The sequence below is a fragment of the Sinocyclocheilus grahami genome, unplaced genomic scaffold (genome assembly GCF_001515645.1).
Source record: "Sinocyclocheilus grahami isolate Dianchi unplaced genomic scaffold, SAMN03320097.WGS_v1.1 scaffold35.1, whole genome shotgun sequence".
Taxonomy (NCBI): domain Eukaryota; kingdom Metazoa; phylum Chordata; class Actinopteri; order Cypriniformes; family Cyprinidae; genus Sinocyclocheilus; species Sinocyclocheilus grahami.
The window spans coordinates 1697025-1709088 of record NW_015505214.1 but is presented as its reverse complement, the minus strand read 5'-3'; the positions used below and the strand labels follow the sequence as shown (position 1 = coordinate 1709088).

The window sequence follows — 12064 nt, the reverse complement described above, 5'->3', positions numbered from 1 at the left end:
CTCAAGCGTGTGACGGAAATGTTACGCCCCTTACCATACTGTGATGCCGTGTCCGGCCGGAGCGACGAGACAAAAAACATTAAAACTCATTATAAACAAGGCATTTGTTGCATCCAGTGGGGACATTTACTGATTATGACTTATACGGTCTTTTTACGCGTTGCCTCACGCTGCGTAAACATAAAACCCATGTCTGCATTTGTGATCAGAGAAATTACAAACAAGTGCTACTCTACACTGCTCAAAACTCGCGTTTGAATCGTCAGTGGCAAATTCTTTAAATATATATAAAAAAAACGTACTTGGTCTGTGAGTCAGAACAGCCGGCATTGTAGTCTACTCTACCAGGATCAGGAAACAGTCCTCCATAAAATGTGCTGCACACATCTGAATATTTGGGTTGAACTGTTCTGGAACTGTTGTAAATACAACTTAACCACTGATTTCTAGTCGTGTCCGCTTTTGGAAGACCAAACAAAGTAGTTTCGCTTTCACAACGAAACACAGCATCTTCACGACATGGCGGCAGCAACAACAATACTACAGCGAGAATAACAGTTACGCCTTCTTGTTGAACCTACTTGTTACATGGTTGACTTAACTTTTATAAAGAATATCTCTTTGGATTTGAGACTTTAGTCTTTGCAATTTTACAGATCTTCTTTATGCACCAAGAGCTTGTAACACTCCAAAGAGAAAGGAAAAATAAAAAAAAAAAATCGCATCATACAACCCCTTTAATATAATTAAATACAAATTAAGACTTTAATGTTACAAATTATTTTAGTAACATTGAGATGCTGTTACAGCTCTAGAATTTTTATATTTTTTATAATTTTCCATTTTTACTTTAGTTAAATTTTTAAGTCATTGTGTTGTGCAATTTTGTCATTATTATTATTAGTTTTAAAACGTCTAAATAGCATTTTTTTTATTTTGGTTTTTGTTTTAGTTATTTTGGTACATAACTACATGGAAATAAGAAATGCTGCATTGGCAACTAGCCAAAACAATTATAATAAAATTAATTTACTTTAGATTTTATTTGTTCACATTTTTTTCATTTCAACAGCATTAACTCCTTTTTGAACAGTAGTGCATATGAAATTTAGGTTAGGAAATATAAAATAATTAGTATAATAAAAGCAATGAAAATATTTTCAGAATGCAAATTCTGCAACTTTGATAACATCCCCTTAAAAAAAATTCATGGTATCACAGACATAGGACTAAATATTATATTATATTAAAAGTATTATAAATTTAATATTTTTTTGTTGTTTTTTTATAAATAAATCAAGCAGATTATGTGTCAGCACAATATTTTTGTATGCATTTATATTAGTATTAAAATCTATATAAATGATTAATTTCTATATTTAGTTATTTTAGTATATAACTAAATGAAAATTAGAAGTGTTGCTTTGGCAACTAGCTGAAATAAAATTTGTTAATTTTAGATTAATTAATTTAACATTAATTTCATTTCAAGTAACAAAAAAAAAAGTTTGAGTTTGTTAACTTCGATAACCCTGTTGAGAACAATTAAAGCATGGTTGCGATGGAAACTCACACAGCGGGCAGTGAGGGGCATCCCATCTTTATCCCTCTCATCAGGGTCCAGCATCCCCAGTAAGACCGATAACTCCCTCTTGTCATCGGCTATGATGGGGAAAGGCACGGGACAGCAGGTTTTGTCTTGGTTAAACGACACTATGTCCTAGAGAGAGCAAAAGATACAGAACTATGAAGTCATAGTAAATATAAAAACTCCTTTACAATTTCAAAGCCATAAATAACGGAAAATATTGGTTTATTTTTATGCTTTACAATTACGAGGATTACAGTACATGTATACATCTGGATATTCGTATACGAGTAAAGAGTGGTGTGGTTTACCAGTGACTAACATCGCACAAAACACATTGTCTTGTGGGAACCGGGTGTCTGCAACATTCACATGAATTTGAAAACAAGAGTTCAGCCAAAGGCACACGTGGGTGTGAAAGTATGTCTTCATATCCAGTAAAAGAGTTAGCATTAAAACCATCAGACCGTAAATAACAGCAGCAAAAGCTGTGTGCCTCAAAGCTTTACAAACTAGTTCTTAATGCATTTTCTAGTGTTATGAAACGTTTGGCCAAGTTCAGACCCTTGGGAAGCCAGATGTCTTGTAACATGTAATCAGCCCTTTTGTTAAACTGTTCAGCGAGAGTCACCTCTCGGGATTAAAGTAAGAACCAATCAGAGAAGTCATCTGTGTGCGTTTCTAAGAGCTACAGGCCAATGATTAGATGTTTAAGTGAATCCCAAAACAATGCAGCATCAGAGAATGGAGTTAAGAAAGGGAGGCCCATGTGACCCCCTTAAGTGTCTAGTGTTTAGGAGTATCATACAATTTCATCAGTGTACACTACTGTTCATAAGTTTGTGGTTGGTATGATTTTTGATGTTCTTGAAAGTCTTACAAAGTAACTGCATTTATTTGATTACAAATAAAAGTAAAAACAATAATATTGTGAAATGGTATGACAATTTAATGTAATTTAAAATTTTAAAATCTATTCCGGTGATGCATAGCTGAATTTTCAGCATCATTACTCCAGTCTTCAGTGTCACATGATCCTTCAGAAATCATTCTAATATGCTGATTTGCTGCTCGAGACAGCAACATTTATTTAAAACATTTATCATCAACTTTGAAATCAGTTGTGCTGCTTAATATTTTTGTGAAAAGTGATATTTTATTCAGGGTTCTTTGAAAAATAGATGGTTCAAAAGAACAGCTTACATTTGAAATATTATAAATATATTTAATATCACTTTTGATCAATGTCATGCATCCTTGATGAATACAACTATTAATTTCCTTTATTTACTACACAAAAAAAAAAAAATAATAAAATAAAAACTTCCAAACCTCAAACTTTTCAACAGTAGTGTACATGGGATTTAGGTTAGGACCTAAATTTCTATAATGAAGCAATAAAAATTGCAGGAGGCAATTTTTGCAACCGATATAGAACCAAATATAATTTTTTAAATGGGACACATTTAATCGTATTTTATTAACATTAAAATACTAGAAAAAAAAAAAAAAGTAATACATGTAAATGGACAACTTTTGACAGCTCCAGGACTTTGTGAAAGAATCGTCAGATCATAATTCTGCAGTTTTGTATCCCACCTCACACACAGTTGGATCAAGCCCAGTGTGTTACAGGCATTCAATTCTTCCTACCTTTTAGATAAAAGGAACAGCACAGCCCTTTTTCTCTTTAGTAATATACTGCATCACCACCAGTTAAAAAGCAGATTCTTGCCCGCACTAAATTACCCATTTAATAAAAAGCGCAACAGATAATGGGAGATTCAGATTAAATGGTAATTGATTACAAATTCATGCTTCTTTCTGTACTAGATGAGTAACAAGTGGCAGATTACAAAACAGTTGTGTCAGGAAACCATCTGGGTGTAGAGACAATTAGTCATACTGTGTAACCAGGTCACATGTTTTTCCAAGTTATAAGGAAAAGAATCATTCACTCCCTGGAGACATGAATTTGAGCACGTCTGAAAACAGACTTTATATATCTGGGAAGTTCTGGGAATCTCCCATTAGCTAGATAAAGATATCATTATCTCCATTCAGCCCAAAAGATTTTCAGTATTGTTTAGTAGAAACGCACAGAGCAGCACTTCTTATTCAAAGGCCAACAGCTGTTTCGACTGCTGTTAAAGAAACAACGCCACACTCTTTGGATGTCACGTCACATGATCGCCACAATGAAAGGAAACTCAAACACTTGCAAACTCTTTTCTCAACATTCGAAGTTCACAATGTAAATTGGAAGACAAGTTTGAAAGGTGACACTTTAAAATGGTCAAAAACAAGAAGGTTTTGCGAAACTTGTTTTTACACAGTTGGGAAATGTAGAAGGAAGGGTTGCCAAGCACGCTCTTATTCATCACACTTCAATTTCAGCATCTTCCGCTGAGGGAAGAACCTCCTAGACACACTGTGGAGGAAGTCTGGCTTGAAATGAGGACCACAGTCAGGCCCTCTTCTGTTAGATAATGCATTAAGGGAAAAATGAGGACAGTTATACAACGGTTTATTAAGAATGCAACTTTTTTTCAGGTCAGTTCATGGACCTCAGCCTGCTTCGCAAAACTTTTCCACTCTGCTATGAAGAGATGACAATAAATAAACAACTCCTACTGCTTTCACGTTTTGTTTTTTCCAATTTAAAACGGGTTATACCATGTATACACTACTGGATACACGTACATGGGTTGTAGATGCCCATTATAATCCATAAGTGCATCATGTAAATATAAGCAGGATTAGACATACACATACATAAACAGTAAAATATATTATCACCCATAAATATATTTAAAGTTGGATATATAGTACATCCCAAATGACCTGCATCCATATAGTACTCTTATGCCAAGCAATAAATACTACACATCAAAATTTTGGGGTCTGATTGTTTACATGGTCACACACAGTTTTAATCTGTTGTTTTTACAGTTTTTAAAATGCAACAAAGTATGACCATATTAAGATATTATAAACATTAACATAATGAGTTTCTGTAAAGTGGCTTTGAAACGGTGTATTGTGCTACACAAAAACGACTTGAATTTGAAATCTAAACCTTAAGCCATTACATTTGAAATGAAATAAAAGAAAAGAAAATTGGCACAATATGGATGGACTTCCAAACACTTTACACTCTTGCCAAAATCGCAACAATACTGGCCTTGTTAATCTTGCAGTCATGATGACTAGGCACATTTTACACCCCATCCCAAACACGTTGTACACACATTAAAGCTGGTTTAAAGAGAACACTGACATAACTTTGAGAAATTTGCTGTTTGTTTAATTTGTTTAAGGTTCTTGATTTGACCTCATATGTGGCACCCTTTTTAAAATACATTTGCATTTACGTAATATACTAGTTATGAATTCTACAACAGTTTGTTGGTGCTATTATACTGAGTGCATTCCTGTGCAGCAATGTCACTCCATGCAATCATAGATTCATAAAGCTGCCTGCAGATTTCTTATGGCTTAAACTCAGCATTAAGGGTCTTTCAGACTCCCTGAAAGCCAACTCTGCTGCAATAAGAAATAATATTTTTTTGTTTTTAAGAAAAAAAAAATATTGCTAATAACATTATTCAGTTCAAGTATAACGCTCGACATAGAAAAGCGGATGCATGTCGCTATATGCCATCACAATACCATTATATTGGTAAGGTAACGGTCATATTAATATGTCGCACATCAGGCACCTAATGATCATGCGTCAATGTGTCAAACCACAATAAACGCAGAGAGATCGTGTCCGATTAGGCCTGCTCGCTCAGAAACAAAATTAGCCTATTGAGCTACTTACGAATTTCCCAAGAATTCATGAAATTTGATCTTGCCGATTGTAGTCTCTGCGTCAAAGTTAGGTAACACGTCTCCCAACAGAATTCCAGGCATTGCTGTTTTCCTTTGCACTTGTGTTATAGTCGGCTCGCGTGAGCGTGGAATGGCGGCTTATATGTATCAGGAAATCAGAGGTGGGCGGGGCGATGCTTCTGATTGGACGAAACGCCGCCGCCTCTCAGAGTTCAAAGATTAAACGAAGAACCATAGACTGTAAAAAACACACGAAGAACTTGAGAAAACTCTGGGTTTTTAAAATACATTTTAATGTCTCTACATCATAAATAAAATATTGCATTGAGCAGATAAGACGTAAGTGCATTTTCTGCAAGACTTTTTAATCAAAAGAATGTAGACAAATGCATTTATGTGTTTTCTGCTTTATTCAGTATTTTATCATTGCACATGGAAGAAACCCCAACTGCTGTAGTAGAACCTGACCAATGACAAATCTCGCCTTCTGCATGTCAGTTTATTTATTAATCATAAATATAGATATATATATAATTTAGTTAAAATATCAGACAGCTTCTTTCTTCATGTTGATTTTTACCTTGCGTTTATTATAATAATTTTGACATTTGACATGCTGTTCATACTTAAACACCATTGCATAAATGACTTGTTTGCATTTTTAATAACTAACATTTATTCTAATATCGTATGTCAGGTAAAGCACAAAAGACTCATCCTAAAACACAAATACTCAACAAATTATGCAGTGGTCTGTACTTGCATGAATGTGAGTGACCTGATGATGTGGAACAATATTTCAATATTTTATTCAGATGACTCTAAAACCTATCATACGCTTTTGTACTGTTTTAAATCCACTTTTGTATTATAGTACTTCATTATTATTTAACGTAATAACTATGTTAACTTATTTTGTAATGTAGTCACATGGCTGAAGAATAACGTTACCATTTTTTCCCCCAGTGTGCATTGCGCAGAGAGCTGCTTTTCAAAGATGGCGCTGCACGGTAGTCCAGTAAGACCAGCTCTCTGTTATCACCTGTAAGACTACGACCTGAAAAAGATAGATCCAAAAGCTATATTAGAACACAGAAGACATTCCAATAGTATCGGACTAGCCTGTCTTGGCATTAGTGAAGTAAAATGCCTTCTCCCAAAGCGCGGAGCAGCGCGGCGCGCAGCGGCAGTGTTCCGTGCGCCGGTGGAAACGGGCGCTACGAGTTCGTCTCTCTGAGCCGGACTCCCCCGCCGCACCTGCTGCAGAGGCAGGGCTCCGATCCCACCGCGGCCCGGCTCCGAGCATCCGAGAGCCCCAGCCGGCGACGCGGCTCGGGGTCGTCCACCTCCTCCACCGGCGGGCAGCAGTTACCGGAGGAAGACTGTATGAAACTGAACCCGTCCTTCATTGGGATCGCGCTCAGCTCTCTGCTGGCCATCGACCTGTGGCTGTCGAAGCGCCTCGGGGTGTGCGCCTGTGAGGACGCGTCCTGGGGCAGCGTGCGGCCGCTCATGAAGCTCGTCGAGATCTCCGGACACGGGATCCCGTGGCTGGCCGGTGCCGTCTACTGCCTGTACAAAAGCGACAGCGCCGCCGGTCAGGAGGTCATGCTGAACCTGCTCATGGGTAATGCGCTTTAACTGCTGCTTACTAATGAAGTGGTCGGATTTCAAATGACTTTACCATAGAACAGGGGTGTTCGATCTTTCAGATGCCCCCTGAGCCCCAAATATGATCGTCTTCATGCAAGGCACCCCATCCTTAAATGGCAAAGGCTAGGGCCTATATATTATTATTACTGTGAAAAATTCATATAATAAATTATTGTAAAATGTTTCGTTTTGATTACGTTACAGTAGAAAATGGCACTATACTGTTAGCTGTATTAAGTAGTAAATCAAGGCATTTATTTACTTAAATTATTTAATAAATCATTTTTATTTAGTCAATCACGTTTATTTTAATCAATTGATTTATTTTATTTAAATGTATTGTTTTTAAAATGAGTAATTTAGTTTTGCTTTATTTGAATATATGTTTTATTTTAATGAAATGTATTTCTTTAGACAAATCTTTATTATATATGTATTTTTTTTCTGGTAGCACTGATTTTTACACAGACCCCCTTGCACTCTATTGCGGCCCGCTGTAATGGCGTGGGCCCCACATTGAAAACCCCTGCCATATAGACACCACTCAGACATGCAATGTTGCTCTTGCAATGTAGGTCAATATGGGAAGACGTTCCTAGTGTTAAAAAGTATGAATGTGATGCTTTTGTTAAAAGACTTTTATTTATTCTTCTGTACAAAATGTTTTTTTTTTTGTGCTGTAAAATCTAAATAGTATTTTTGGATGGTGCTGAGTGTTATGCGTGTGTCATTCCTTAAAGTGGATTTTTCAGAAAACAGTCAAACTCTTACTTTTAAGGAGTAAAACGGAGGTTAAAAACCGATTCAATTTTGCAGAGGAAATGTTGGTGAACAAAATCATGTGATGTATTGTGAAGTCTTGTGGCTATACTTTGTAAACTGTATTTTAATGTGTATTCTTGCTGCACTGCACTGCATCATAGACTTGCATTGTAACTGAATAGTGTCTGCATGATATTTTTCAATTTTTTAATAATTTAGCCACTAATCTCTTGGGTTTAATAAAAAAAAAAAAAAGACCAGCTTTAGAATTCACCCCTGAGGTATATAATATTTTGTACACTCTTAAAAATAAAGGTGCTTCAAAAGGTTCTTCAAGCGATGCCATAGAAGAATCATTTTTGGTTCCACAAAGAACCATTCAGTCAAAGGTTCTTTAAAGAACCATCTCTTTCTTACCTTTTTGTAATCTGAAAAACCTTCTTTCGCCACAAAGAACCTTTTGTGAAACAGAAAGGTTCTTCAGATGTTAAAGGTTCTTTATGGAACCATTTAGACAAAAAGGTTCTTCTATGGCATCGTGAAGCACCTTTATTTTTAAGAGTGTACAACAAAACATAAAAGTCATGAAATTTCACATAGGCTAATTTAAACCTCATAGCTTATTATTAATTCTCTGAAACTGTCATACGAAAAACTTATTAGAAATTTTCATAGGGAATCCAGTGCTAATTTTCAGATTTTCCTTTATTGAACCTGGACCATTTTTTTTAATCTAAGACACTGCTGTCCATGTATCTCCATCAGCCCTTTTGTTTAGTCAGCTAATATCAGTCTTATAGGCTGGCTTCATATTTTGATTTCTTATATATTTTCACCACTCTTTCTGGCTCTATTTCAGGCTCATTCTCTTCCATGATGCAAGACGCATATCATAGCCACCTTCTCCTTCCACTTTCCATATGACGCATCCCTCGTCTTTTTCTTTTAGACCTCTCTTTTATTCAGATGTTTTCAGTGCCTGGTGTTCCTGCAGGTGAATCATGTTTCCATTCAGTTTAGATTTCCATTATTGATGTGGCTTATTGGCAACCCGTTTAAAATGCAACAGGCTTCTTGTTTGTTGCTGCAGAGAGATCCAGACATATTTATCATGATTCTCTGCGGTATTTCCAGAGGAAATCACTAATCCCACTACAGAAATATTCACTCACTCACTAATCCCACTACAGCAGCTGTGTCGTTCCACTGACACCCTGTTACTTTGACATCCCAGTCATTAATGTTGACATTTTTAAAAACTACTTTGAACTGGATGCATGGCCTATTCAGCTTGTTAATGAAACAGTGTTTGGTCTGTTTCCAGAGGTGATTTGTTACAACATCTTCGCCCAATTTAACATCTTTTACATTTAATTTTTAATCACAATGCCTTGTGTTCAGAGGCAGCTGTAATCAATCATAAAGTATTCTGAAAAGATCGTTCCACTCATCACTGTGGAAAAATGTCTTCTGTGTGACCAGTTGTAGTTGACCATGATTGGTGAAATGGTTCCCATCAACAGGACCTACTGCAAGTGGGGCTGTAAAACACAAGTGATACATTTGCTCTAAGAATTAGTTTGCATTAAAAGAAAGTGCCAGAAACTCCCACTGCCTGAAATGCTTTTGGTCCTTACCATTATCGGATTTCAGTTCCCACGGCTTCATGAGCAGCTGTAAAAAGGATTATATTTGCTAACTGTGGCATGAGTAGTGGAGGATCATACAATGCTTTTTGGCCTTGCAGCATCTCCTTAACTTAGCAAAATCGCTTACCCAACTATTCTTTGAGGACAGGCCAAAGCAGCTATTAGGTGGGCTTAATGCAAATGTGTATATGACATAGCTACAAACACGTTTTATTAAGGCATCCTATAAAGGCCAATTCACATTGCATGACAGATGGAGACAAACAGCAACAAACATGTTCATCAGGTTTTGTCGGATCAGTGCATTACTCCTTTCAACGTCTGTAGCCGTAGATCTGCATTTGTTTTTCTGGTTGCAATCTCATGACTCTTGGCTAGGTCTGCGTCTGTTGATGCAGTGTGAACTGGCCTTAAAGGGATAGTTCACCCAAAAATGAAAATTACCCCATGATTTACTCACCCTCAAGCCATCCTAGGTATGACTTTCTTCTTTCAGACGAATACAAAGTTTTATTAAAAAAATGTCCTGGCTCTTCCAAGCTTTGTAATGTCAGTGAATAGGAGTCGAGATTTTGAAACAAAAGAGAGTGCGTTCATCCATCATAAAAAAGTGCTCCACATGGCTCCAGGGGGTTAATAAAGGCCTTCTTAAGTGAATCGATGCATTTGTGTTGTATCCATATTTAAAACTTTATAAACCGTAATCTCTAGCTTCCGCCAACTGTTGTACGCACATTCATGAGAGAGTGGCATAAGCTAGTATCGCGAGAACCAAGTTTTGTTTACAGCAAAGGAAAACCAGTTTCCTCTTGGTTTATTTCGAAGTCTTCCAACATTTTTTTTTTTACAAATCCTCGTTTTGTACTATTTGTGACCAGTGTTTTGTTTTGCTCTGTGTTCGTCACTTCTCACCGGAGCTTATGCTGTGCTTGGTAGTAAATCTCCATCACCTGCTTTCAGATTGAGGGGCATTTACTACACCAGGGCTGTCCAAACTCGGTCCTGGAGGGCCGGTGTCCTGCAGAGTTTAGCTCCAAAGTGATGGAGATTTACTACCAATCACGGAACCGGCTTTACTGACAAGATGCGCTTGAGAATCACATGCGATTAATTGCACAGCCCTAGTACTACGTCATCCGATGGAACGCCACTCTCTTGTGAACATGCGTACGACAGTTAGCGAAAGCTAGACATTAAAGTTTATAAAGTTTTAAATATGGAAAGTTTTCTTACACAAACGCATCAATTCACTTCAGAAGGCTTTTATTAACTCCCCCGAGCCATGTGGAGCACTTTTTATAATAGATTTATGCACTTTATTTTGCTTCAAAATCTTGACTACCATTCACTGCCATTACAAAGCTTGGATGAGCCGGGACATTTTTTTATATATAACTTCAATTGTATTTGTCTGAAAGAAGAAAGTCATGTACACTGACTTGAGGGCAAGTAAATCATGGGGTAATTAAAATTTTTGGGTGAACTATCCCAAGTACTATATTAATATTTAGGTTGGATACAAGTTCGCCTGACTTACGTTTTCATAATTTATTTTTCAGCCTTGGTTCTGGACCTGGTCCTGGTCGGCATGATGAAAGCTCTAGTACGGCGACGGCGTCCTGCCCATAACCGTATGGACATGTTTGCCACGTTCTCTGTGGATGGCTATTCCTTCCCATCAGGCCATGCCACACGTGCTGCAATGTGTGCCCGCTTTCTATTGGCCCATCTGGTGCTGGCAGCCCCACTCCGCGTTCTTGTCCTGCTCTGGGCCACATTTGTTGGTTTTTCTAGAGTTCTCCTTGGACGCCATCACGTGACGGATGTCACGTTTGGTTTCCTCATGGGCTACTGGCAGTATAATTTGGTTGAGATGCTCTGGTTGTCTCCAGTCATGTTGCAAAGCACGATTGGACAGCTTCAATGAGAAGCTAAGACTGAGGTCCCCATTATTTGAGGATCTAGACACATTTGTTTGCTGCCAGTATGCTGGTAATAATTCCTTAATGTCTGTCAAGTTGCTTTATGTGCATGAGTTTATCACGTTTTCTTGAATGTAAAGTCACATATCTTCTGCCAGTAATATCCAAGGTTTTAGGTTCACATTAGAACAGATACATGAGTTTAAGTTGGAGAAGTGTAAACAGGTTTCACTTGTTTTCCATCACTTGAAGTTATTTCTCTACTTCTTCAGTCAGTACTGTAATAGATTATTCCAGTCTTAATGAATCAGCTGCCATCCTGTTCTGCTCTTTTGAGGATTGGTCCTTATCAAAGGAGGATGGATGGGGCGACCTCTGGCTTCTAACATCATTGTTCTTGATTACAGAATAAAACCTCACCATTGTGATACTACATTTTTATAACACCTGCAACACTAGGCATCGTCTTGAAGATTTGGCTTCCATTTTAATTAAACACCAGTCAGATCACTAATTAACATGAAAAGCTCTTCATGAATGAATATTTAATTAAACAAGGGAATAGGATTTGAAATTTCAGTGCAGATCTAATACCTTTAGGGTATGCGGCGTCCTCAATAGACATTCACAGGGGAGTAGTTCTGTTATATCTG

General features: G+C 37.2%; 2 protein-coding genes across 2 annotated transcripts in view; one reads left to right on the top strand and one right to left on the bottom strand.

The window, feature by feature from the left end:
* Nucleotides 1-5560, bottom strand: part of LOC107581500 (peroxiredoxin-6-like) — a 10412-nt gene extending 4852 nt beyond the window's left edge. Inside the window, exons 1-2 of the mRNA XM_016267078.1 lie at nt 5414-5560; nt 1574-1720 (exon numbers count right to left, since the gene is read on the bottom strand). Of these exons, the coding sequence (XP_016122564.1) occupies nt 1574-1720; nt 5414-5506 (240 nt within the window). The 5' untranslated portion in view covers nt 5507-5560. The remainder of the gene's footprint in view (nt 1-1573; nt 1721-5413) is intronic.
* An 840-nt stretch (nt 5561-6400) lies between these two features.
* LOC107581521 (phospholipid phosphatase 6-like) lies at nt 6401-12064 on the top strand. Its single transcript, XM_016267097.1, has 2 exons — nt 6401-7052; nt 11049-12064. Exons 1-2 carry the CDS (start codon nt 6572-6574, stop codon nt 11414-11416), a joined length of 849 nt encoding a protein of 282 aa, XP_016122583.1. The 5' UTR covers nt 6401-6571; the 3' UTR covers nt 11417-12064.

Bases quoted from the DNA above. Each gene is read 5' to 3' on its own strand.
- LOC107581521 (XM_016267097.1), top strand. From the start codon at position 6,572: ATGCCTTCTCCCAAAGCGCGGAGCAGCGCGGCGCGCAGCGGCAGTGTT. The intron at 7,053-11,048 runs GTAATGCGCTTT...TTTATTTTTCAG, and splicing joins CATGCTGAACCTGCTCATGG to CCTTGGTTCTGGACCTGGTC.